Here is a 26,553-nt window from a genome sequence, read left to right as displayed (position 1 = left end):
TCTGAAATGTGTTATTTTTGATAAAGCTGTCCTAAAAATGTACCTGGCTTCTTCATTTGTTGGCTCCTAGAGAGCCCACCTATCCTTTAGTTTATTTTTTTAAACAAAGGGCTCCAGGGCTTCAAGAATCCCTGGGTTTGGGATAGCTTAACATGCTTAGTTTCTTAATAGGAAATGTCAATATTTTGGGGATTTGTTCCAAACTGGAACAAGTTGATCCCTCCCGGAGGCGCGTGTGCAGCCGCCACCAGCAATGAGCCTGGTAGCCATTGTGCAGACTGTGGTACAGTGGTTTGCAGCCTCCCAGCTGGCTGCTATAGCCAGCCTGGCTCTGGACAGGCCCCTGCCACCTGGGCTGCTCACATCAGGTGGCAGGGAGGCTGCAAACAACTGCACCGAGGTCTGCAGAGCCTTGGACTGGCACACTGCTGGCCTTAGCTGAATGATCGGCTCTGGATGATGGGGGAGGCGGCAGGGTTGTGCAGCCCTGGCCCCTTCCCCACCGTGCTCCCCGAGGTATGCATGCAGCCACAGAGCTGGTGCTGGGGCTCTGGACCCCAGTGCAGCTGTGTGCAGCCTCCCGACTGCCTGCCACAGCTGGCCTGGGCTCTGGGCAGCTCCTGCCTGTCACGGAGACCAGGTTGCTTGCAGCAGGGCTTGTAGCCTGTCAGGCACCAGCTGCAAGCAGCCTGGGCTCTGTGGCTGGCGGCAGCTGCCCAAAGCCCAGGCCAGCTGTGGCACATGAGCAAAATGGTCTCACAAGCCATGCTTTAGCGTGCATGCCGGGAGTTGCCGACTCCTGGCTTAAAATCAACTAACAAAGTAGAATGAATAAACACATTAAAAGCATCCACATACAGCATGGTTGAATATCTGTCTATGACAGAAAATAAGAAACTGCAATAGCCAACCTTAGAAAGCAGCTCTTCATTTCCCTGTGACACGATGACACAAGAGGAAGAAGATAACATCTTACTGTAGAGAAATGCTTTTTACAGAGATTTAAGAAAACTATTACTGTATTTACTTGAATATAAGATAGTCTTCTATTCAGGGTCATCTCCTAATAATTAGATTCTAACTATGGAAAATGTATGCATTTGTTACAGTTTTCTAGCTATAGAATCTAATAATTGGAGGCATGCCTTGAATTTGTCCCCCTCCCTCTGTTATAACAGGGAAAATAAACTGGGGGGGTCCAGTATTCCCTTTGCCCTCTGCTCACCCCCCAGCTTCTTCCCTCTGCAGCCCCTTCCACTCCTTATTGCCAGAGCCTGAACAGTAAGGAGTAAATTTAAAAACGCTGACCTTGAAATAAACATATCTGTAATCATTTGCATATAGTACCTACAGACTTTAATTCAGCCAGAAATGATGCAGTTTACTTTTTTTGGAAACTGATGCAAGTTCTAGCACAAGAACTCCAGAAACATGTTGCTATGCAGCACTTCTAATATAGTATAAACTTTTTTTTTAATTTAAATTTTCCATAACAAATTCCAAATCCAAGAGTCAGTCCAGAATCATAAGTGGCCCTACTACTGGCAAACATCCTCCATCCCCATCTGGGGCTTCTGATGTTTCCAAAATATCTGGCAGGCATCCTACTTGCAGGCCCAAACCCAGAGCTTGGGGTTCAGATGCCCCTGAGATTTGCTTGCCCTTAGCCATAAAGCTCCAGGAGCAAGCTAGGGAGGAGTCTCCCATTTCCATAACCTTGGCTTTATGCCCATTTTATCTATCCATTACCTATGTGGGTACTATCCCATGCCAGCAAAGTGGTCTTCCCCGGGTGTGCTTAGGAAGTTGCCATGGTGATCATGGTATTTCCCCTGCTAGGCAGACATAAGACTATGCTTGATCTGAGCCCACAAGAGGCTGTACAAACTATGTATGATATTAGCTGTCAAACAAAAGGTTCATAATATCGCACAGTTCACTGGGATGGGCCCTAGCAGAGTCTACAGCATTTCAAGCCATGGCAACCCCACAGCTCAGCACTGCTTAGTATGTGCATTTACTCCAGATACCCTCCACAATGGATCCATGTGCTAATTAGACCCCTATTTGTGATTGAAACTGGGTGTTCTTGTCATGAGTCCTGGGATTCTCTAAAAGTTTGTGTAGATGAGGTGCAAGGCAACCTGGTCCAGCTCATGAAGAGTGGGGCCATATTAATCATGCGCCAGGCTGGGGGCAGGGTGTGACAGGGATTTCGGGTGAACTGTTTGGGGCCCCATTTGGTGATACAGGAAACCCTTGCTATTTGCAGGTTCAGCATTCGCAGTTTCAAATATTGGCGAATGATGAGCCCGCATTTTAAATACATTTTATGCACTTACAAGAACTCCTCGGGAGCTCCGCACTTGCTGCCACCGTGCTCCGTCGTTGCTGCCAGAGCTGTGCCCCACTCCCCCCAGCCACCAGGGGCACTGCATTCATGAATGCAATGCCTTATTTGCAGATTTCACCATTCGCGGAGGATGCGAGAACGTATCCCCCGCCAATGGCGAGGGTTGCCTGTATTTGCCAGACATTTAAGGCTGGTGAAGAAACAGGAAACATCTGAAATGGGAAAGAAAAGGCATAGCTTGGCTATGGGCATGAAAAGGAAGTCAAAATGTATGCTATGTGACTTGAAAAAGTGTTGGTGCTGAAGAGGATTGCACCCAATGCCCATGACCAAATATCTTATTCAGATGGGTTGTCCTTACCTTGTCCTTGTGGTAGGTTCCCAATAGCATGTTTGCCCAGTGTGGGTCATGTGTTTTATAATTATGCTCTGTGCTGGCTGCATTTAATCAACATTATAGTTGTTTTTGATTGCTAAGCATATGCTGCTTTTGGCAGCAGTTTAATGATAGAGAATGTATTTAATGAGGTTTTCTTGTCTGCAAGTATAAGACATGGGGCTTTTCTCCCCATGCTGATTGGTAGGGGTGCACTGATAGAGATTTCTTGGGCCAGTATCGGTGACTGATTTTTTTTTTAAGGAGCCATACCAGCTGATACCGATCCAATTTCAATATGTATCCAGGAAGCTTGGAGACCAGCGTTGGGCTGGTAAGTCTGGGGAGTGGGGGGGGGGAGACAGATTGAGGCCCCTGCAGTGTGGGAAGCAGTGGGGCAGGGACGGGGGTTGCTCAGCCAGGGTGGGGTGTGGAACAGAGCTGTGAGCAGCTCCCACCCTGCACGTACCCTGGGATTTGTGTGTCCTTGGATCTGTGTGCAGGGTGAGGTGGGGGCTGGGGCCTGGCCAATGCCAGGCTCTTCCCAGCTGGGCTGCACTCTGGGCAGATGGTACTGGGAGGGAGTTATGGGGGGGCTGCAGCCACCCCAAAATTCACCATAGCTCCCTTCCCAGTGCCACCACCCATCCTGAGCACAGCCATAGCCCAACCCCCCCCCCCCCACTGGGAAGCAGTTGGCTTTGGCCCCCTCAGTGACAGCCTACCTCCCTTCCCCCTTGCATGCCCCAGGTGAACTGCTTGCAGCACCTGCCCCTGCCCCACTTTCTCCCTTACTGTGGGGGCCTTGATCTGCTGTACACATGTACGGGGCATTTATTGGCCACATCAGGCAAAAAAAAACAAACAAAAAAAACCAATTTCCAATACTGTCAATTTTTCCTATATCGATGCTGATCCAATATGGGACCAATGTATCGGTGCACCTCTACTGATTGAGGGGAAGAAAACCTTGTCGTCTTTTGAGTAAATACAGTAAATATTAATTGCATATCAATAAGAGTTACGTTTGCAGTTGTGGAGTGTAATGCACAATATCTCTTCTTGGTTCTGAGCGCAGAAGGCCTACCAGTAAGGGCCTTAATAAAACTTTCCCTATTGTATTGTCACGTAACTGAATGCACTTGTTCGAGGTGCACTGATGCATCAGTCCATATTGTATTAGCACTGATAAAAGGAAAATCGACATTATCGGCAATCGACTCTTTTTGACTGATATGGCCAATAAAGTTGCCGATAAATGCCATGTGCATATGTGCAGCTGCAGCATGCATGTGGCCAGAAGTGCAGCCTGGCAGCTTGGAGAGCAGCATCTGGGTGGTAAGTCTGTAGGGGGAAAGGAGCGGGGGGAGGGAAGGGGCATGGAGGGGCAGATCAAGGCCAGATCCCCCCCCAGTGGGAAAAGCCTGGCGCTGCCCCCAGCCCCGAGTGCACAGCAGTAGCCTGCCCTCACTTCCCACACAGATCAGGGGGGCACATGCCCCCCATGCCTCTCCTAGGGTTGTGTGCAGCAGCAGGAGCCACCCCTCTGCCCCCCTGGATGAGCTGCTCACTGCTTCATCCTGTGTCCTACCCCATCCCAGCTGTGGCACCTGGCTCTGCCCCAGCCCCACTCCCTCCCTCACTGTGGGGGCCTCAATCTGATGCCCCCCCCTTTGTCCTTGCCCTCCCACAGACTTACCAGCCTGACACTGCTCTCCAGGCTGCGTCTTGGCATTCGGATCGGTATTGGTTGATATGGCCCGTTAATAATCGCCCATCAGTATTGGCCCAAAAAGTCTTTATTCCTGTACCCCTAGCATTTATTAAGGTCTTTGGACTTGCATTGAAATGCTACATTGGCTGCTGTTAGGCAGTATGACTACTGTATGTTTGAATGGAATGACTACTGATATATAGGGATCTACTCAAATTGCAATTTCATGGTGTCGTGGAAACACACACAGAGTACTTTTGGGTCAGGTCAGCAGAAGCTTTTATTCAAAAGAAACTACAGCTGTAGGGGGAGTTCCAAAGTGACATGGATTTCCCAAGCACTTGGAAGGGGTCCCCCCCCCAAGAACAAAATCAGGAGGCTTATATACTTTTTAACAGTTGCTTACAACTCACGTGATCATATAGTGAAATTAGCATGAAAAGCGGCTATAATATTACTTCATTATTTCTTTGCTGTTATCAGGATGGGAATTATGGGGGAGATAGGGTTAGTTCACAAACCTCCTTCTTGCACCTGGAAATCTACTTTGTACATACTTTTTTTTTTTTTTTTTCTACCTTCAAGGCCGCGGTGAGTGAAGCATTTGCAGAAGAGTTACAAAGAACAAACACTTGCCCTTATCTGTTCTACTGTACCGAGCCAGCAATTCTACACAAAGCGGTTATGTCATCTTATAACTAAAATAATCAAAGTTTAAGGCATATATTTTTTCTGATTCCACAGCCCCCCCCTTTGAGACTATTTAGTCTCACTTTAGCCTTAAATTTCCATTCTCATGAGCCCCTCTATTTCATCATGCAGCCTTTCATGTTTTTTTTTCAATCTGCTCACACTTTTGTAACACCATTATTCTAGACTCTGCTGTGGGTTTTCTTGCCTTGCTAAAGCTTCCCCTGCTGGCTTTCACGCAGCAGAGGATCAGTTGCATTAAGACATAGAACATTATCAGAACTATTAAGACAAACAATATTCCATACAGGATTTTTTTGCCAAGGGCCCCGAAATCTGGGAGCCAGGAGGTTAGCCAAGACCACATTTCTTCTAGACCCCAGTCAGTATTTTCTGAGGCCACTTGATGTAGGACCCTTAACTGATTTCGGATTTTGCGAATGTCAGTTTCGATTCGCATGTCCTGATTGACATAGACACAACAGGTGGAGTTTACTAAGGCACATACTCCTCCCTGGGATACCAATAGGTAATCTAGGGCTATGCGGTGTTGTATAGTTACTTGTGAGATCTGGGAGATCTCTTTTTGCAGAGCCTGAATTGCATCCGCAGTGGCATTTCCCATAGCTTCCATTGTGGCTGAAATGTTAATTATGGCTAGTTCCGATTCTCTTACTCCAAGCCACGGTATGAAGGTTCTCACAAATCGATGGAACCCTGTGTTTTTGGTAGCTAAGGGGTTAACCGCCCTTTTCATGTGATGGTTGAAATTTTTTACTTGTTCCAGATATATTGCACTATGCATTTTGAAACCAGGGATAACACGTTCAAGAGTGCATGCCCCCACCCAATTCCAGGGCAAGATTTTATGAGCCCTGTTTCCGCAGAGCCAGTAAAGGCCTGGGGCAGAAAGGGTACTCAAATCTCGGCAGTTGTTGTGCCCTATCCGGCACTTTTGATTGATATGCATCGTATAGGACGGTCCACGTTCAGCTGTTATTCTGCTGGACCGAGATATATTACAAGAAGTAAAATTGGAGTGAATGTAAAATTTTGATCTGTTTGCAATGAGAGCAACATGAGGTTCCTTAGAAAAGTTGTAGACCATGAATCCTGTACAATTGAGAGAGGGTACGTTACCCAACAGGATTCCACTGGTGCTACTAGGGCTATAATTTAGAGTAGTTAGGCAATGAGGGTAGTGTCCTACAGGTGTGGCTTTATTATAAGCTCCGGTGTTGTTGGATCTGTAACAGAAAGGCGCCTCTACTCTTGGGGAGATTATCCAGTTAGCAGGGGCGGCCCTCCATTCTTTAGGAGCGGACCGATGGGCAGCTAACGAGTAGTGTCTAACGAAGCCGCCGTTTATTGTTCCCCATTGCTGGAGGGATATTGGTACTCCGATCATTGGGATTCCTTGGTGTAGGTGTGCTGGGCTGTGAGAGCATATCCAGCAGTCACTTTTATTTCCAGCTTGAGCCACCGCATGGGAGATCTGCAAATACAAATTTTTCTCCCACCCCCCTTGGGTGATACTGAGATACCCAAGTGTGATATATAAGGATATCAGTGCCATTTTTAGATACAGGAGGGACAAAGAATCTTAACAACAAACATAACCAGCACCAGTAAGAAAAAGAACACTACCAGCCAAACCCAGGATGGCAGCCAAAGTCTTTCTTCGTCCTCTGGGCTCAAGTTACCTAAAGGACTGATAATGTTGGCTCTTGGTTTTGATCGAGGTGGTGATCTTCCGAATGGGAGCATTTACTTTCTTCGAGGCCGAAGACGATATTTTCGTTCTTCAACTGATGAATCCGGCTGGGCTGAGGTGTTGGGTGCAGGGGAGAGGTTACTAGCACTTGCACCCTGATGCTCCTCACTTGCCTGAGTGAGGTCCTGAGGGTCTTTGTCCTTGGCCTCAGGGAAAGATCCCAACCTTGGTTGGAATACAGCTGCTTAGGGGTCCAATGGAGGTGATACCTTCTTGCAGTGCGAGGCGTGAGTCCACGTTTGGTGACCTTGGCAACGAACAGCAGAATTAGTGGTTAGAAGTACCTGGAAAGGTTCTTTCCATCTGGGTTGAAGTGCGTTTTTCCGTTGATAGACCTTTACGTAGATCCAATCCCCTGGTTCGAGGTTGTGACAGGGAACATCCGGTGGTTGAGGTAAGGCTTCTTGGACCTGTGAATGAACAGACCTGGCATACTTCATTAATGCCTTGCAATAATTTAGTACAGTTTCATCAGTTAATTGTAGGTCTGTTTGGTGAGGGGCAACAGGTGGTGTAGCTGGCATCCTCATGGGTTGTGCCATGAGTATTTCATAAGGGGTTAGGCCATGTTTTCTGTTAACAGTGTTTCTAATGTGCATAAGAGCAATGGGCAGTGCATCAGGCCATTTGAGGCCTGTTTCAGCACAAATCTTCGAAATGCGCGTTTTTAAATCAGAGTTTTTACGTTCTACAGCACCACTTGACTGTGGATGATAACTACAGTGTAGGTGTTGCTGTATGTTGAGTGCTTGGCAGATGTTTTTTACTATCTGTCCTGTGAAATGGGTGCCACGGTTACTATCTATTGTGAGAGGCAATCCAAATCTAGGGATGAATTCTTTGAGCAATTTCTTTGCTACAGTGATGGAATCAGCACGTACGCATGGGTAGGCTTTCACCCATCCAGAGAACACATCAATAATAACAAGAATGTACTCATAAGAACAGCACTTAGGTAGCTGCACAAAATCAATTTGCAGATTTACAAACGGTCCCCATGGAGGGGGATGGGCTGCGGGTGTTGTTTTTACCCGTTGCCCAATGTTGTGAGCTAAGCAGATGGGACAGGAGCTACAGTACTGTTGTGCCATGGAAGGAAAATTTGGGGCAAACCAATTTCTTTGTACTGTAGCAATCATTCCTCCCTTGCTCGTATGGGCCACAGAGTGGGTTAAACGAGCAAGATGTGGCAAAAGCTCTCTAGGCGCCACCAGGCGGCCGTCCGGGGAGCGCCAGAGAGAGTCGGGGTGCAGTGAACATCCTGCACGCAGCCAGTTATTTATTTTCTTTTTTGGGGCCTGATTTTGAAGAAGGGCCAGACTTGAAAGGCTAGCCAAAGGAGACTGGTCTGCTGAAAAACAAACAAAAACAGAGTTAGGAGCCTGTGGGCCAGAAAGGGCCGCATTTCTGGCAGAACGGTCTGCCAGATCATTTCCTCGTGTGACATCATCAAACGGTTTCTCATGAGCTTTACATTTAACAATAGCAATAGCAAGAGGCAATTGAACAGCTTCTAAGAGTGCTTTTACATAACAACCATGACTGATTTGGGTCCCTGATGAAGTGAGGAACCCTCTTTGTTTCCAGATTTGTCCAAAATCATGAACAACACCAAAAGCATACTTAGAGTCAGTATAAATGGTTGTGGTTTGATTTTTTGCAAGAATGCAAGCACGTGTTAAAGCAGTGAGTTCAGCAACTTGAGCAGAACGAGCTTGGGGTAAAGAATAGGCTTCCAAAACAGCATACTGAGTGCATACTGCATATCCCGCAACTAATTTGCCTGCATCATTTCTAAGACAGGAACCATCAACAAACAAAACAAGGTCAGAGTTTGGGATAGGAATGTCCTTGAGGTCAGTTCGAGGGGTTAACAATTGAGTTGTGATAGACAGGCAATCATGAGGCTTACCATCAGAGGCAATAGGCAGAAGTGACGCAGGATTCAGAATTGAACAGCGATTTAAGGTTACATTTGCAGCTGACAGTAGAAGTTTCTCATATTTAGTAAGACGGGAATTGGAAATGTGCTGAGTTTTGCCCTTGAGCAGAAGGGCCATCACAGCATGTGGAACTGCAACGGTTAAAGAGTGTTCCAAAACTAGAGAATCTGCCTTTTCAACCAACAAAGCAGCAGCTGCAACTGAACGGAGGCAAGGAGGAAGTCCCACAGCTACGGGATCAAGGGCAGAGCTGTAATATGCAATTGGGCGATGCTTTTCACCATGCAGCTGAGTGAGTACTCCTAAAGCGATTCCTTCCCGTTCATGACAAAACAAGGTAAAGGGTTTCTTATAATTAGGAAGTCCAAGAGCAGGAGCAAGAGTGAGGGCTTGCTTAAGGACCACAAATGCTTGTTCGGCTTCAGGAGTCCAAGGGAGGGGTTCCGGGGTGGTATCATGAGTGAATGCTTGCAAGGGTTTTGCGAAAGCAGCATAACCCAGGATCCACTGTCTACAATAACCCGTTGCACCTAAGAATCCCCTCATCTGTTTTCTAGTCATAGGTTTGGGAATGTTGAGGATAGCTTCAACTCTACTAGGGGAAAGGTGTCGTTCTCCTGCTGAGATATCATGCCCTAAATAATGTACCTTAGACTTGCAGAGCTGCAATTTAGATTTTGAGGCCTTGTGGCCTTTCTGAGCTAAAGCTGTGAGGAGTGTCAAAGTATCTTGCTCACAGGCCTCTAAAGTGGGTGAGGCTAACAATAGATCATCAACGTACTGAACAAGGGTGGACCCCCCTTTGAACGTGATAGGATCCAAATCTTTTTTTAGGATCTGGGAAAACAGGGTTGGGGACTCTGTATATCCCTGAGGGAGTTTTGTCCAGGTATATTGAAATCCCTGATAAGTAAATGCAAACAGATACTGGCTATCCTTTTGAACGGGGATAGAGAAAAAAGCAGAACAAAGATCCACTACTGTGAAATATGTAGCATCTGAAGGGATACAGGAAAGAATAGTGGCAGGGTTAGGGACCACGGGGAAAGCGGGTAACACAGCGGCATTTACAGCTTGAAGATCTTGCACAAAGCGATACGTATCTTTACCAGGTTTTTTGACAGGTAGGATAGGTGTGTTGCAAGGGGAGCGTATTGGGACAATAATCCCTTGCTCAAGGAGTGAGGAAACGACAGGCTTGATCCCTTCCTCAGCTTCCTTTGAGATGGGGTACTGTGGGACACGAGGAAGTGGCTTGGCAGGGTTCAGGATGATACGCACTGGTTCAGCACTCAGCATGTGCCCCACTTCATTCGCATGGGTGGACCACAGCTGTGGAGGTACTCGTGCCAACAGTTCCTCTTGCAAGAAGGAAGTGTCAGAATCAGAGTACTCCTGGGTTAGCAAAGCCACAAGCTCGGTTTCCCTGTGTTCCGGTACCTCAAGGTAAACACCATCTGGGCTACAATAAATCACGCATCCCAGTTTACACAGCAAGTCCTTACCAAGAAGGTTGACAGGTGCACAGGGGCTAAGAAGAAAGGCATGATTCTCAGACAAAGGGCCAATAGAGATGGAGACAGGTTCAGAGACGGGATGTGGGATAGGTTGTCTGCCTATACCGACAGCATTTACAGTTTCAGGAGAATAAGGTAGAAAAGGAAACTCAGCAGCCTTTAGCGTGGAGCGGGACGCTCCGGTGTCGACAAGACAGGAGACAGGTTTACCAGAAATAAGGCATTCAACAAACGGACCAGATTGGTCAGTAGCAAGCAAAGGAGCAATGATGTCACTGTCCCTCAGGCTGTCCTATTCAACACTGGGAAAATTGACAGGAAGTGGAGGTGGGGGCTGGGGTCTGGGTCCTTGGCCGGGGCGGTTGGGGCATTCTGATTTCCAATGTCCTTCTTGCTTGCAATAATGACATTGGTTCCCATAGCCTGGGTTTTGTGGGCTCAAGGATCTATCTCTTCCCCTGAATCTACCCGGGCCTCCCCTTCCCCGTCCTCGTCCCCTTCCTCTACCTGGACCCTGCAACTGAGAAATCTGTAAGGCCATTAACTTAAACTCGGCACTGTCTTTAGACCGTTCCAATTTGTTATGAAAATGGTTAGCCGCAGCAAGGACTTCGGTCAAATCTTTAGTTTCCCAGCCAATAATTACTGTTTGAATTTTCTCAGCAATTTTAGGGTTAAGTCCCTGGACGAATGCTGCCACTATTGCTTGTTTAGCATTTCCGACTGGGTTATCCATTCCTGAGTATCGTTCAAATGCCTGTTTGAGGCGTTCTAAATAGTCACTGGGGTGTTCATTTTTGTTTTGTTTACAGGTATTTATTTTGGTCCAGTCTGCCTTTTTTGGGCAAATTGTGAGAACTGCCTGAACCAAAGCATTTCTCTTGTCAATAAAGTCTTGGCCAATCCCTGGGTTTTGATCTGGCCAAGTACAGGCAGCGTACAGACGTAGCATAGTCTCCTTGGGCAAAATGGATCGCATGAGCTGATTAATGTCAGCCCATGTTGGATTATAACAATTTATAACAGTCTGCAATTCTTCCTGAAATTTTTCTGGGTCTTCCCTGATTTTTGGGAACTTTTGAGTTAAATTGTAGAGATCACCTGGAGTCCAGGGTGCATGCACAGTTACTATATTTTGTCCATCGGTGCCAATGCCTGGCATTTGTTTTAGGGGGTAAACTTGTGTAGTTCGGGATCTCAGATTGATGGGAGATCTTTCCATGCCTATTCCCATTCTTCTAAATACACCTGTGGTGGGTTGTGACCCAGGAGTAAATTGCCACACTGGTGATGATTGAGTGGCAGATATGGTGGATGAGTCCGGACTATTAAGCTCCGTGGATGGATTTACTGAAGGAGCTTCAGCTAATGGGTCACTAGCCTGGGCTGCAGCCTGATGTTGAACCGGTTGTTGCTGATGTGGGAGTCCCAGGAGAGCGGGGTTCGAACAAAGGTCAAGGATATCCTCTGCTGGCTCCGGTGGTGGGGGCGCCCCGGGCAATGCTGGATACATTGGAGCGGTGGCCAGCGTGTAATTTGGGGGAGCAGCCAATTTTTCCCGAACAGCTTTTAACTGCTGTTTTAATTTTTCTTGAGAGTCTTTTAGGCTCCTAGTTTGAGATTCTGTCCGCCTTTTGGACATCTCATCATACCAATAAAAGAACGCGTCCCACTGGTTTTGTGGTGTTTTGGATCCACGGGACTCTAACGCCCCTCTCAAGTGCACTATTTTATCCTGATCAAATGTTCCTTCCTGTGGAAAATGTTTCACAGGATCATCCCTAGTATACCAGTTCCACTTATCCAGGTACTTGCAAGTCTCGGGAGAATAGTGTGTGTACATAAAGTACGCCGGAGTCCCCTTAGGGGGGACAGGAACCTGTTTAGACTGACTTGTTCCCATTTTCAGTCACACAGGGAGACGTAGGAGAGGCTTATTTAGGATGTCCGGGCCGCTCAGTGCCTTGCCCCGCAGTTTTTCACTGCCCGGACAAAAGGCTTCTGACCCGACACCGGCTCATAAAATGGAAATGGGGAGGGAAACACTAGAGGGATCCTTTCACTCCTGCTTTCGGCAGAAGCTACTGGGACGAGGGGTTTGGAAAAGACAAAATCACTCAGACGCCCTGTCCACTGGGTCACGAGGTTCCAGTTGGGTCCCCTTGCTTTCAAAACTGCCCTGTCAGGCAGAATTGGGGTGGCTGAACCCAACCGTAGTCTCAGTCCTGGTCAGTGGCTCATATTTCTAAATACACACACACATTCATTCAATAAGCCCTGTCCACTGGGTCACGAGGTTCCAGTTGGGCCCCCTTGCTTTCAAAACTGCCCTGTCAGGCAGAATTGGGGCGGCTGAGCCCAACCGTAGTCTCAGTCCTGGTCAGTGGCTCATATTTCTAAATACACACACACATGCACATTTATTCAGTCAGCCAGACCTCCTAACCCACACCGCCTTAGTTCATTAACTACAAGCCCGATGTGCTGTTGGATGAAGGTGCCTCAAACAGTTTCTCCCTAAAACGTACGTTACCAGACACAAAATGGGATCCTTTACCAGACAGAAAATTTTAGCCGGCAGTAAGGTTCAGACTGACCTGTTTTAACAAGGTTCAGATCCAGTTACCACGGCCAAGTTGGGAGCCTACAGGCAGTCCTCCTCCGAAACCCCAATAGAGATTTTGAATTAGGTCTCTTACCTCTCAAGTTTGGCGCCTCAGGGTTCGGGGGGGGGTAGCCTGCGGTCCTCCTTCCTCAGCCTGTGTTCTGGATCCGAGTCACGGCACCAGGAATTGTCGTGGAAACACACACAGAGTACTTTTGGGTCAGGTCAGCAGAAGCTTTTATTCAAAAGAAACTACAGCTGTAGGGGGAGTTCCAAAGTGACATGGATTTCCCAAGCACTTGGAAGGGGTCCCCCCCCAAGAACAAAATCAGGAGGCTTATATACTTTTTAACAGTCGCTTACAACTCACGTGATCATATAGTGAAATTAGCATGAAAAGCGGCTATAATATTACTTCATTATTTCTTTGCTGTTATCAGGATGGGAATTATGGGGGAGATAGGGTTAGTTCACAAACCTCCTTCTTGCACCTGGAAATCTACTTTGTACATACTTTTTTTTTTTTTTTTCTACCTTCAAGGCCGCGGTGAGCAAAGCATTTGCAGAAGAGTTACAAAGAACAAACACTTGCCCTTATCTGTTCTACTGTACCAAGCCAGCAATTCTACACAAAGCGGTTATGTCATCTTATAACTAAAATAATCAAAGTTTAAGGCATATATTTTTTCTGATTCCACAATGGAAATCGCTAAATTGGGTGATGTCTGTGAAATCCACAAGGGAAAAGAAAACTTACTAAAAATGAAATGCTGGCTCTCCAGTTGGAGCCAGCAGTCTTCACAGCTGCTGTGGCCTGGCCACACAGCCCACCAGGGGGAGGAGGAGGGAGGCTGCTGATACAAAAGGGAGTAGGCAAGTTAGTTGCTGCCGCTGCTCCACACTGCTGATTGGCTGAGAGGGCTGCCTGTTGTGCAGCCCCACTCCTCTCACCCAATCAGTAGCAGGGTACCACCGGGGCTGCTCAGCCAATCAGAGCCATGTGGGGGACTGGCCATGATAAGCCCATGGAAATGGCTGCTGGCCTCATGATCTGTCCAGGAAATCAAGTGCCTGCCTGCCTCCTTGAATGGGGTAGACCCCTACAGATAGGATTCTATAATGCATCTCCTGAAATGAATGCAAATTAAATTTAACCTTTGTGTGTTCTGTTTCAGGGAAAACTGAAGCTGTAATCAAAAACTTCAGCCCGCACTACAAGCGCCAGTATTCTGTGGCTTTCTGTAAGCACATACAAAATGAACTGGAAGAACACCAAGACTCCCAGTCTCATTTCCTAAAAATCAAGGTAACAGGAAATCCAGTGGGTCTCTCATATGTCAATTCTGTGACGTTGCAGTATAATTTTGCTATTCTACCACAGAAGCAACTCTCTTATTAGCACAGTACTCTAAAACGTATGCAAAATGTGATCTGGAATTCAAGAATACATCTATAATCACAAGGGGTTGATTTTTCAGAAGTGCTGAATACTGGCAATTTCAGACGAAGTTAATTGGAGTTGCAGAGACTTGCCAGCTCTGAAAATCAAACCCAAATATCCTAAATGTGTCACATGCATGTCAAAACATAATGACTTATTTCCATTTTCATTTCATGCCCATTTTCATATCTTGGGTTTTGGGATATTTCTCTGCAAACTATATGGAAGACATCTTGTGTGCGTATTTTTATATTTCAGTCCATTCGTGTTCAAAACTCTGTGTGCTTTACAGGATAGATTTTTATAAGTTCCCAAATGCATATAGTTTTCGTCATGAAAGTATTTTGTGTTCTTAAGTGGAAAAATGAAATGGGTGCAACATTAATTGTTGGGGAGAAACCTTTTGAAAATGTGGCTCTGTTTTAGATAATTTAGACCTTAAGTAATTTATATAACCTTTTTGAGCAAGAGTGTATTTTGGAACATAAAGTACTGGTGTAAAATACATATATTTTCAGAGTTGAATACAAGGAAGGAGGAATACTGGTGCTCTGACCAACTGTAAGGTCTTATTTGGTATCTTGGAATAAAGAGAGTGGTAGAACTCAGGAAGAGTGATTCAGCCAAATCAATAAGCCATGTCTTCAGCACTCTGTAGGGATAGGATAGGCAATGTCCATCAAACACTATTTGTAGACTAAGCATATGAAGCATGAGCATGCAGTTTTATCACAGGCAAATGAAGAGAAATGGATCTTAATAGAGAGATGGGGTGCAAACTTTGGGATTTCAGATTGGCATGAAATCATTAAGTCTGCACTTGATGGAAGTGTAGGACACTTGTTTGCATTCTTAATGTGAATTGGCTAAGCAAAGAGACTGCACTCAGACATACACAATTGAAAAGATAAATAGTTAATAGTGAAAGCAAAGCTTTAACATGTCCCAAAATATCAAGTTTTTTCTCTAAAATTAATAGGTAGACAGGGTTCTTTGGGTAAATCTGATCTCTTTTATTAGACCAACTCAGTTCAAATAGTTGGATTTTTTTTTTCTTTTTGGTTTAAAAAAAACAAAACAAAACAGAATTTTTCCAATTATTTGATTTGGTCTAATAAAAGATAACAGATTTACCCAAATAACCCTGTCTGCCTTTGTCCTTAGACCAACACAGCTACAACATACACTTCTCTAAAATAATATAATTTTAGCCTGCAATGGTGGTTTTGTGAATGGTGCACCAGTACTGAAATTAAAGTTTATAAATCTATGTATTAACATACCACCGTGAAAACTGAAAGGTTAATAAAAATGTCTCTGCTCCAGTAAAACTAGAAATAAAATGAGAGAAGCAGAATCTACTGGAGTCGCAGGAAGTTGACTGTGCATTGTGTCTTCCTGATTCAAACAGATGATTCTTCAGATTTCAAGAGAAGCTTTGGAATAACACTTGCTAATATAATATACCCTAGGAAAATTTTAGAAGTGAGGGCTTAAAAAGAGGCAGTGTCTGTGCAAAATCATTTAAACCTGGTACCTTTCTTTTTAGCCCCCTGCAGAACCTGGGATGATCTTGTATGAGGCAGAGATCCTGCATTTTGCTGAAGATCTGAAGAGATGGAAGGATAGATACATCGTGGTGAAAAATGACTATGCAGTGGAGTGCTTTGAGAACAAAGAGGTAAAAATGCATTCTATCATGTACCTCTGGATTCTCAAACTGGTCAATAACATCTTGTAGAAGCAAATTTTTGGCTGATGGAGGTGCTCTTTATTATATTTAAGAGATCATATCCTGTCCCCAGATAAGTAGGTACAACATCACTGAATAACACATACTTTTATCAAACATTTATTTATCAAACATTGTGGAGGTGTTAATAAATAATGTTAACACCAATTCTCTCTTTCCCTTTATGTATCTAAAAACACTTCTAAAGTTCCTGTCAGTGTGCTCGATAACAAGTCTTGTGGGACTGGAATTTCACTAGCAGTATTTCTGTTGCTTCTAGCAGACCATAGCACACCTTTCTATTTAATGACTGTAGCTCCACAGTTTTTGCTAGTGGCCGAGTTAGTTTTAGCCAGATGTGGCAGGATGGTGCCAGAGGGCCACCATGATGCCCCCTAGTGTCTCTCTTGCCCCGCTTCCTCATCTACCACACCTTGATGTTGAAAGGTAATGAGGGAAGGCTGTCCTTGGAGGATGCTGAGCCTAGGGCAAGGGTGGGCAATTATTTAGGCTGGAGTTTTAGTGAGCTGTTGAGGGCCAGGGGGTTGGGGATGCTGCCTTGGCTTTGGACCCGTTATGACTGTTTACACTGCCTGGCATAGTGTGGATGTGGGGAGAGGTGGGGAGATGCCAGTTGATCCTGTCTAGTCCCGGGCCTGTCCACCCCACACCCACCACAAACCGGGATCATGGGGTGGTGAGAGCGCAGAACCAGTGCCCATCACAGGGATATGTGGGGAGTGTATTGCAGGGGTGCTCTGGGCCCTGGCCCCTCACTCTCATTGCCCTGCAAACCTGTTCCCAGCCCCAGAGCTGCCGGCTCCCAGATGCCACTCCCTGGCTGCCTGTGGCCCCATCCCATCTGCCTGTCTGAGTGCACCCTGCCTATGGGTCTCCCAAGCCACTCTCCAGAGACCCTGATTGCCTACCCACTCTGTCTGGCACCTCTGGTGGTGGGTGCAAGGCAAATGGGCCAGGGTGCACTCTGGAACGGACACTGGCAGGGCAGCCAGGTGTGGCAGTGGCATCTGGAAGTGTGAGGGCAGACTGAGCCACCACTATGGGCACTGCCAGGAAGCTGAGTCTGGCCACCGTGCTGCCCCCTCCCAACTGCCCAGCCCCATGAACTGCAGCTCCCAGCATATACAGGAGCCACACGCAGGGATAGGATGGGCTGTGCTCTGCACCAGACATCACCTCTATTCCTGAGAACAGCAAGACCATGGCCTGGGCTGCCCCGATGCCTTGGCTGGGCGGGGCCAAAGGGCCCCACCATGGGCTGGACTGAAGCACTTGGTAGGCTGGATGCAGCTCGTGGGCTGTATTTTGTTCACCCCTGGCTTGGGGTACTCTTTCTCTCTCTGTGTCTCTGTGCTAATTTCCTCAGGCCCTACTTGCCTTAAGGGCTAATTTTGTGGTCTCCTTCTGCCCCTACAGCCATGCCCATGCCTTGCAGATGTTATTCTGTTCACACTGTTGTCCTTTTGTAGCGGCCTCAGCCTTCTTGGTTTAGCCCCCCACTTTACTCTGGCGGCAGGCCTCCAGACTTGGCTTACTGATTCAGACCCAGCTCTCAGCTTCATCCCTCTGTATCGTTGGACTCTGGGCCCCTTGGCCCTGTCTTGCACCTTGTCCCAACCCCCTGAGCATTTGATTTGGGGCAAGGTTGCTCTCGGTTCAGCTCAGCCCCCCAGCATCCCTGACCCAGGGCAAGGCTGCTGTTGGTTCCAGCCCAGCCTCCCCTGGTGTCCCTGACCCTAGGACAAGGCTTTATGCTGGGTGCCCATGCAGCACCGCTGTGGCCTCCTCTTCACCACTTAAAACCGGTGGACTGGATGTGGCTGTAATTTTAAATCACAACGTAAATATAAGCCACTGCTTCCCAACTAAAAATCTACCCAGCTCTGGGTCATTACCTAACTGTGGGTCATAAGCTTCCCTGAGCTCTCTCCTGACATCTCCCAGAACTAACCTGCCAGTCTCTCTGCTGCAGGCACTCAAGAGTTCCTCTCCCTGCAGCATGCAGGGCCAGACTGCCAGCTATGGCTCAGGCCCTGGAAGCCATGCCCCCTTTGTCATGTGCCTTCCCTAGCTCAGTACATGGATTTTTCCCACTTAATTAAGGAGCGGCCTGCCCTCCTGCAGCTGCAGTCCTATTAAGCTGACTTAGGTTGCTACACCCTTTTAAAGTTGCAGGAACTCCTGGTTCCCTGTTAGTCTGCTCTCCTCCCCTTCTGTTATACAGGAGTAACAGGGTTTGGGTCCCTTGTTACACCAGACAGTAAAGCACATACGTTTTGAAAGACTCTCAGTGGCAGACTAGTACTAGAAGGGCCAGTTTTGTATATAGATTCATAGATGTTAGGGTCGGAAGGGACCTCAATAGATCATCGAGTCCGACCCCCTGCATAAGCAGGAAAGAATGCTGGGTCTAGATGACCCCAGCTAGATACTCATCTAACCTCCTCTTGAAGACCCCCAGGGTAGGGGAGAGCACCACCTCCCTTGGGAGCCCGTTCCAGACCTTGGCCACTCGAACTGTGAAGAAGTTCTTCCGAATGTCCAATCTAAATCTGCTCTCTGCTAGCTTGTGGCCATTATTTCTTGTAACCCCCGGGGGCGCCTTGGTGAATAAATACTCACCAATTCCCTTCTGTGCCCCCGTGATGAACTTATAGGCAGCCACAAGGTCGCCTCTCAACCTTCTCTTGCGGAGGCTGAAAAGGTCCGGTTTCTCTAGTCTCTCCTCGTAGGGCTTGGTCTGCAGGCCCTTGACCATACGAGTTGCCCTTCTCTGGACCCTCTCCAGGTTATCCGCATCCTTCTTGAAGTGTGGCGCCCAGAATTGCACGCAGTACTCCAACTGTGGTCTGACCAGCGCCCGATAGAGGGGAAGTATCACCTCCTTGGACCTATTCGTCATGCATCTGCTGATGCACGATAAAGTGCCATTGGCTTTTCTGATGGCTTCGTCACACTGCCGGCTCATGTTCATCTTGGAGTCCACTAGGACTCCAAGATCCCTTTCCACCTCTGTGCCACCCAGCAGGTCATTCCCTAGGCTGTAAGTGTGCTGGACATTTTTCCTCCCTAGGTGCAGCACTTTGCATTTCTCCTTGTTGAACTGCATCCTGTTGTTTTCTGCCCACTTGTCCAACCTATCCAGGTCTGCCTGCAGCTGTTCCCTGCCCTCCGGCGTGTCCACTTCTCCCCATAGCTTTGTGTCATCTGCAAACTTGGACAGAGTACATTTGACTGCCACGTCCAAGTCACTGATGAAGACAAAGAGTATCGGTCCCAGGACCGAGCCCTGCGGGACCCCACTGCCCACACCCTTCCAGGTTGAGACCGACCCATCCACCACGACTCTTTGGGTGCGACCCTCTAGCCAATTCGCCACCCACTGGACTGTGTAGTCATCCACATCACAGTCTCTTAGCTTGTTCACCAGTATGGGGTGGGATACCGTATCGAAGGCCTTCCTGAAGTCTAAGTATACGACATCCACCCCTCCTCCTGTGTCCAGGCGTTTCGTAACCTGGTCATAGAAAGAGACTAGATTGGTCAGGCACGATCTGCCCGCCACAAACCCGTGCTGGTTTCCCCTCAGCATAATTTGCCCTGCCGGGCTCTCACAAATGTGAGCCTTGATAATTTTTTTAAAGACTTTACCAAGGATGGAGGTGAGACTGACCGGCCTATAGTTGCCCGGGTCCTCCTTCCTCCCCTTTTTGAAAATGGGGACCACGTTAGCCCTTTTCCAGTCCTCCGGGACTTGGCCCGTGTGCCATGAGTGTTCGAATATTCCCGCCAGTGGCTCTGCAATGATGTCGGCCAGTGCCTTCAGCACCCTCGGATGGAGCCCATCCGGGCCTGCCGACTAAAGGCATCCAATTCATCCAAATGACTCTGCACCACCTCAGGATTTACGTATGGAAGTCTGGCGCCTTGCTGCTGCCTCTCTACAACCCCAGTGAGAGACTTGTCGTGCCCCTCACTTAGGAACACTGAGGCAAAGAACTCGTTGAGTTCAGCCTTGTCCCCCCTATCTGTCACCAATTGTTTCTGCCCATTTAGCAGCAGTCCTATTCTTCCCTGGGCCTTCCTTTTACTCCCTATATATCTAAAAAACAATTTCTTGTTGTCTTTTACTTGGGTTGCCATCCTCAGCTCCATGGTAGCTTTGGCCCGCCTAACTGCCTCCCTACAAGCACGAGCAGAGGAGGTATATTCATCTTTAGTGATCTCACCCTGTTTCCACTTTTTATGTGCTCCCCTTTTGGCCCTTAGGCTGCCCTGGATTTCTCTGGTCAGCCATGGAAGCCTCCTGGCCCCTTTCCCTTTTTTCCCTCGCTCGGGGATCGTCTTGCTTTGTGCCCGAAGGATCGTTTCCTTTAGGCACAGCCACCCTTCTTGGGCTCCCATCCCTTCAAAACTCCTACTCTGTAGTGCTTCTTTGACTAATCGCCTGAGTGCATTGAGATCAGCTTTCCTAAAGTCTAGCACTTTCACCCTACTAGTTACCTTACCCACTCAACGTCTTATGTTGAATTCTATTATAAGGTGATCACTGTCTCCCAAATGGCTACCGATCTGGAGGTCCCCTATCATGTCATCCCCTGTTGCCAATACCAGATCCAGTATGGCATTCCCCCTAGTGGGACCATGCACCTCCTGTGTCAGGTGGAGGTCCTGTATACAGGTTAGAAACCTGCGTGAGCGATGGGACCTTGCTGTCTGCGTCTCCGAGCAGATGTCCAGGTAGTTTAGGTCCCCCATGACTACCGCCTCTTTAGCTTTTATGGTCTCCGAGAGTTGCCTCAGGAGCCCCGCATCTATTTCTTCCCCTTGGTGTGGGGGTCTGTAGCAGACCCCTACCACCAAATCCCTTTCTCCTTGCCCCCCATGTAACCTAACCCACAATCCTTCTACTTCCTCAACCTTGGATTCTGTCTTGAATATGCTTTCCACCTTTTCACATTTCGGAGTAGTTCACGCCTGATCTTTCCAGGAAACAACCTGTATTTAATCCACCAAAACTGATCCTTTTAGGTAGGATCCAGGTACTAATATTATATAAATGAGCTGGTTATTTTATAGGCTAACCTTACCCTTTTTTAAACCTTGTTTGACATTTGCTGTTTCTTTCAAATGTTCAGGCCTACCAGAAGGGAGCCAGCCCTAAATATCGCATTCTTCCTGTAGGAGGCAAAGTATTGACCTCAGAAGAAGATTACAATTTACTGTCTGAAAAACATTTTCCAGATCCTCTTGGTAAGCATTATCGAAACTGAAATGCCAAACCTCAAGTTTTTTTTTTCCCCATTAAGCGCTCTTTTTTGCTGATGTTGAGGCTAGATTTTGAACAAGGTAACAGAAGATTTATAGAATAATAGAATAGTGGGGCTGAAAAGGGCAGGATCATCCCTATTCATGCCATCTCATTCATATCCTTGTCAAATCTAAAACTGCACAATCAATGCTATCATACAGCTATAAGGTATAGCACTGTAATATGCCAGAGATAAAGCAGGGGGACAATGGCAGTCAATGTCCTGGTGCTGCAAGGGTTGTTAAAATACTCGAGAGATCCAAGGAAGAGGGCCAAGCCAAAGGAAGGCACACCCCCACCACAGTCCATACCAATTTGACCATGTGGTCCAATTCCTTCCTGACCCCAAATGTGACTATCAGTCTGACTGAGCAGAGGGGCAAGACCTCCTTGGCAGGAACCTTCAGGGTTAGTGCCAGCAGGAGCACTGATGCAACTCAGTCAAAATCCCCAGCTTCCGTTTCAGTTGATACTTAATGTTATTACAGTAGACAAAAAAGAAAAAGAAATCCCTGCCATGTGTAGGAACAGAAAAGGGGAAGATTCCTTCCTGGCCTCATGTGGCAACCAGCAAATCCTGGCTCCAGAATGGCTGCATGCTACATGCCACTAATTGACATCTACATAAGTACTGGATACTTCTTTTTGTACTGTCACTACATAATGATATTGTGAGCTCCACAGAGCAAACTCAGAAACAGGCTAGGATACAAAGCACCACCCTCTCAGTGCATTTTAAATATGCATATATTTCAGTACGTTGGGCACTGAAATACCCAAACTTGCAAGGGTTTTTTGAATGTATTTGATTCTGTATCTGTGATACAGATAGCAGGGAAGTTGTTATATGTGGAGATAACAGCTCCAAACTACTTTGTGTAATTTAGGCACCACAATGATTATTCCCATCCTGTTTCCTCAAAGATGAGAAGTTCCAGATTGAAGGAAGCCAGATCTCCAGATGCTTCTGAAGGAGGATAAGGAGCACTGTCAGTACCAATTCCTTCTCAGCTACTGGAATGCCCCCCCCCCCCCCCCCCCCCCCCCCGAAACCTTGTTTTGTCAGAAATAGCATTCCTCAACCATTTGCTTGCCTGCCTCTAGAACACCTGCTACTGGAGGGGAGGTTACACCTGCTGTAGGCCATTTAGGGATTCCCTTGTGCAAAGACTTCTTAGTTAACTTCTAATGCAGCTTTTTCCCCTTTGTACCACACTGAAGACTTCCCCTCACAAGTTTAATCGTTTTGCTCCAAACATGATTGATAAAGGGACTGATTGTAACTGGAGTTGCCAGAGGCACATTGCAGAGCATTGAGACAATAACTTGTAATCTCCTTAACTATGAATGGAGTTTCACATGTACACTGTAAGCTGGTTCAGAGAGAAACACAAACTGACATTTTATAGGACTTTGAACCTCCTTTGCTTTCTATTCCAGACTGTGGAAGTTCATAGAGCTTCCAGAAAGTAGCCTGTCTGCTCAAATGGAAAGGAAACTGGATGAGGGAATACATGCTGTTCCTTTTAGCTAAAATATAATTGTTTAGTACATATGTGGAGATGAGTACTTCCCTTGTTTAACTTGTTATTTTTACCATAAAGACTCTGCTGCTTATCTTCTATAATTCATCAAAAAGCAATGATTCTTGCAGGTGCCTCATTTTTGCCTAGCTAAGGGCTGCATTAGCAATTTACCCAGTTTTCAGGCTATATCTGAATACAAGAAGTGGTGGAGTGCCATCATGCTGCTCTAATTTGGAGGTACTCCCTGCAGAGGTATGAGTGCCAAGTGCACAATGCCACATCTCGGTCTGAGTGGTTGTTTGTAGGCTTGGCAGGATTTGATTTTTATTGGTAAATGCCTATAAAGGTCAATATCACCTCATGCTCAGACCAACAAAAATTTTCCATTGTTAATAATCAAAATTTATAGAAAGGGGACGTCAGGAAAATGATGGCTGATGGAGTATATGATGACGCAGGGAGCAGAACTGTACTGACTAGTTTGGACTGCAAACTCCCAGAAACCCCAGGGGACTGGGAACAAAGGAAGAGGAGGTGGCAAAGCGGATGAGGGACCTGAGACTGAGCGCAGCTCTGCCACTCAGCTGGCAGCAGTTCTACACCCCTCCACACCCCTAATTTTGCCCAGTCCTGAAAATTTAAAAATGAAAATAAGTGCTTAAAAATAAACATCAATATTATCAGTCAGAATTATTAAAAAATAAAAAATCAAGTTCTCCCAACCCTAGTTGTTTGCTTGGGCTGGGTGAACACTGCATCCTGACCACCTGTACTTTCCCTAAACCAAGCTTGCCTTGAAGAATTGTTATTTGACTAACCCAAATGTATTTATTTTGTCTACTGCTTTAACAACAAGGTACATTTCTGTTTGTTACAGTGTGGAAAAGACCCCAAACTTACAAGTTTTAAATTGGATATATATATATATTTTTTTTTAGCTTCAAATGAGAAGGAGCCTCCCTTTGTTCAGCTGCCAAAAGAGTTTCCAGTTTTCCTGTGGCAGGCCTATCTCAGACACAGCTACTACTGTTTTGAGGATCCAGATGCTCAGAAACAATTCAGTGCAGTATTGAATGACTGTGTCAGACACTTAAATCATGGTAAGCACAACTAGGACTTCCTGCTCTACTCCTGTTACCTGACATTAACCTCGACTAGCTTGGTATAAGAATCATCTTCAGGAAAGAGAAAATATTATGGGAGTTTCTTTCTTTTGGGCAGGTTCTTTCTTTTTAAATACCTTAAGCTTTTTTCTTGCCTTGCTATCGCTATATTTGTTTAAAACTAAACATGGTCTACGAGCCAATAACTTTTCATTAGGAATGTGCCTGGTTATTCAACATGGTTTTGATAAGTTGTAGGATGTTTGGGTGCAAAGCACGTTCAGCAATTTTAATGGTGCTCCCTTTCTTCATGGTGGTGTAAAACATGCATCTTAATGTTAAAACCATATGTGGCGATTGTCCTCCTACAGTATTATACAAAGATGTTCTCTTGGACATACAATGTCTTTTGGCAGCCAGGGAATCAAGGTGAGAATCTGACATACTGCTTGCAGATGACTCAATATTATTTCTGCCATATTTGACCAAAAACTTTACAACATGTATACATATCAGTGACAGAATTGAAGTTTGTTTTTTTTGGGTGAAACTCTCCATTGTACAGATAGCAGCAGAGACTATCCTAGCAGGGTGCAGGGCCTGGTGCAAATCAGCCTGTGCGGGGCCTGGACGCAAAGAAGCCAGCAGCGGTGGTGGTGGAGGTGGAGGCGGCAAGTGGCCGGACCCAAAGCCGGTGGTGTCACCAGCATGAGGCAGGCCCTGCAGGAGGGGCCGGGGCCCCGCAGAGTGCGGGGCCTGGGGCAGTCACCCTGATTTGCGCCCCCCTCAGGAGGGCCCTGGATACCAGTAGAGCAGCACGACAGCTGTGGCCCAGTTAAACACTTCATACAGGTTTTGAGTAGAGCATACGCTTTATTTTTGGCTGTTTGCACAAGACTGAATTTCATTTTGACTTTGCACCAGATTTATAAAAACGCCCAAGCTCACTATGCTTTCATTTTGATAAAGTATATGCCTAGTTACTATTTATAACTCTTCAGCTTTTGACAATAGCTATGAACCAGTGCTGTGCAAAATTTAAATGTACTTAAGATCAGAAACAACTCAAAAATACCTCTGTGGTAACAGATCTTAAGTGTACACACTTGAATAATTAATATTTGTTAAGTTTCCATCGCATAAACGCCACTTGAAGATACTGTATTAGTATATTTACTTCATTATGGGTGTCTTCATGAAAACTAAGCATATTCAATGTTAATGGTCCAAATTGCTCCAGCTTACAGAAATATACATATTCTGTTTATTTTGGCTATTACTGCTAAATAGAGCACATTTACCCTTAAGAAATGCTTCCAAACTCCAGGGCAGAGGTTCCCATTGCCTTATGTAATCAGAGCTGCTTGGTAATTTTTCATCCAAATTTATTAAGCAAAATAATAATAATAATAATAATAATAATAATAATGTGTATATTGATAACTTCCCTTTTCCAAAAAAAAAGTTGAAAAAAGTTTTGAATGTTTCTGAAACATCCTATATTGAAACTTTTTTAATAGAAAATGACTTCTTGCTTTAAAAATTAAGCTGAAATGGAAATGGAATGACCTAAACTGAATTTTTGTTTATTTGTGAAGATTTTCAAGATTTTGCCTGATTTTATTATGGAAATTTTTTTCTGAAATCTTAAAAATTCTCTCAGGGCAGGGGAAGAAGCTCCCCACCCAGCTTTACTTCTAACAAGTGAGAAGTCAGTAACACAATGAGACATTACAGGAATGGTGTCACACTGACCCTCATGAACTGAACACCTCCCTGCAGCTGGTGAACTAACTCAACCTGCATTTACATCCATGGGAATTGGGAGTGCTCAGCACCTCCCAACATCTCGTGTTTAATCTCTTCTAGTGTTTTGGGCAGTTGTACTTAAAACCTGCATATAGCAAAATGAATGTAGAAGGTAAGTAAAAGAGTTATCCCTTTGGCTTCCCCCAAAACATGAGTCACCCATGCTGGTTCTAGGACCAGTGACCAGACCCAAAGAACACCCTCTAATACCCAATATTACAAACTGAAGATAAATATTTGTGAAATCAAAAGGGAAAAAATTGCTGTAGTTAAAAGAGGATCAGCTGATGTTACTGAGTGTTTCTTTTATTTTTGCGAGCAGGTGATTTGATCTCAGTTTATACCAAATAGCATCTACAGATTTGAACAAGGGGAATGAATGCCTTTCATTTAGCAGCAAAAGACCTCAGTCCTCCTTATGAATTGGAGCAATGCATGTCATCTTGTGTTTCCAGCTGATTTTCCAATTTACACAACTGTCTGCAGGGGTGAACTCAAGGTGGGCTGCAGGCAGGTGCAACCTGTAGCCACATGAGGCCATGAACATTGTTAGGATCCATGGCCCCATCTACATGTTACACTTAAGCCATGCTTAATGAGTTAATCATGGGTTAAGTTGTGATCCAGCTACATGTTTA

At 46.0% G+C, this 26,553-nt stretch overlaps 1 protein-coding gene across 1 annotated transcript in view; it reads left to right on the top strand.

The window, feature by feature from the left end:
* Positions 1 to 26,553, top strand: part of NIBAN1 (niban apoptosis regulator 1) — a 135,749-nt gene that overhangs the window by 52,734 nt on the left and 56,462 nt on the right. The window contains exons 2-5 of the mRNA XM_019500295.2: positions 14,148 to 14,278; positions 15,963 to 16,094; positions 21,305 to 21,419; positions 23,942 to 24,103. Of these exons, the coding sequence (XP_019355840.1) occupies positions 14,148 to 14,278; positions 15,963 to 16,094; positions 21,305 to 21,419; positions 23,942 to 24,103 (540 nt within the window). The remainder of the gene's footprint in view (positions 1 to 14,147; positions 14,279 to 15,962; positions 16,095 to 21,304; positions 21,420 to 23,941; positions 24,104 to 26,553) is intronic.

This window comes from Alligator mississippiensis, chromosome 5 (genome assembly GCF_030867095.1).
Source record: "Alligator mississippiensis isolate rAllMis1 chromosome 5, rAllMis1, whole genome shotgun sequence".
In the NCBI taxonomy this organism is placed as follows: Eukaryota; Metazoa; Chordata; order Crocodylia; family Alligatoridae; genus Alligator; species Alligator mississippiensis.
This window is presented reverse-complemented; position numbering and strand designations above follow the sequence as displayed.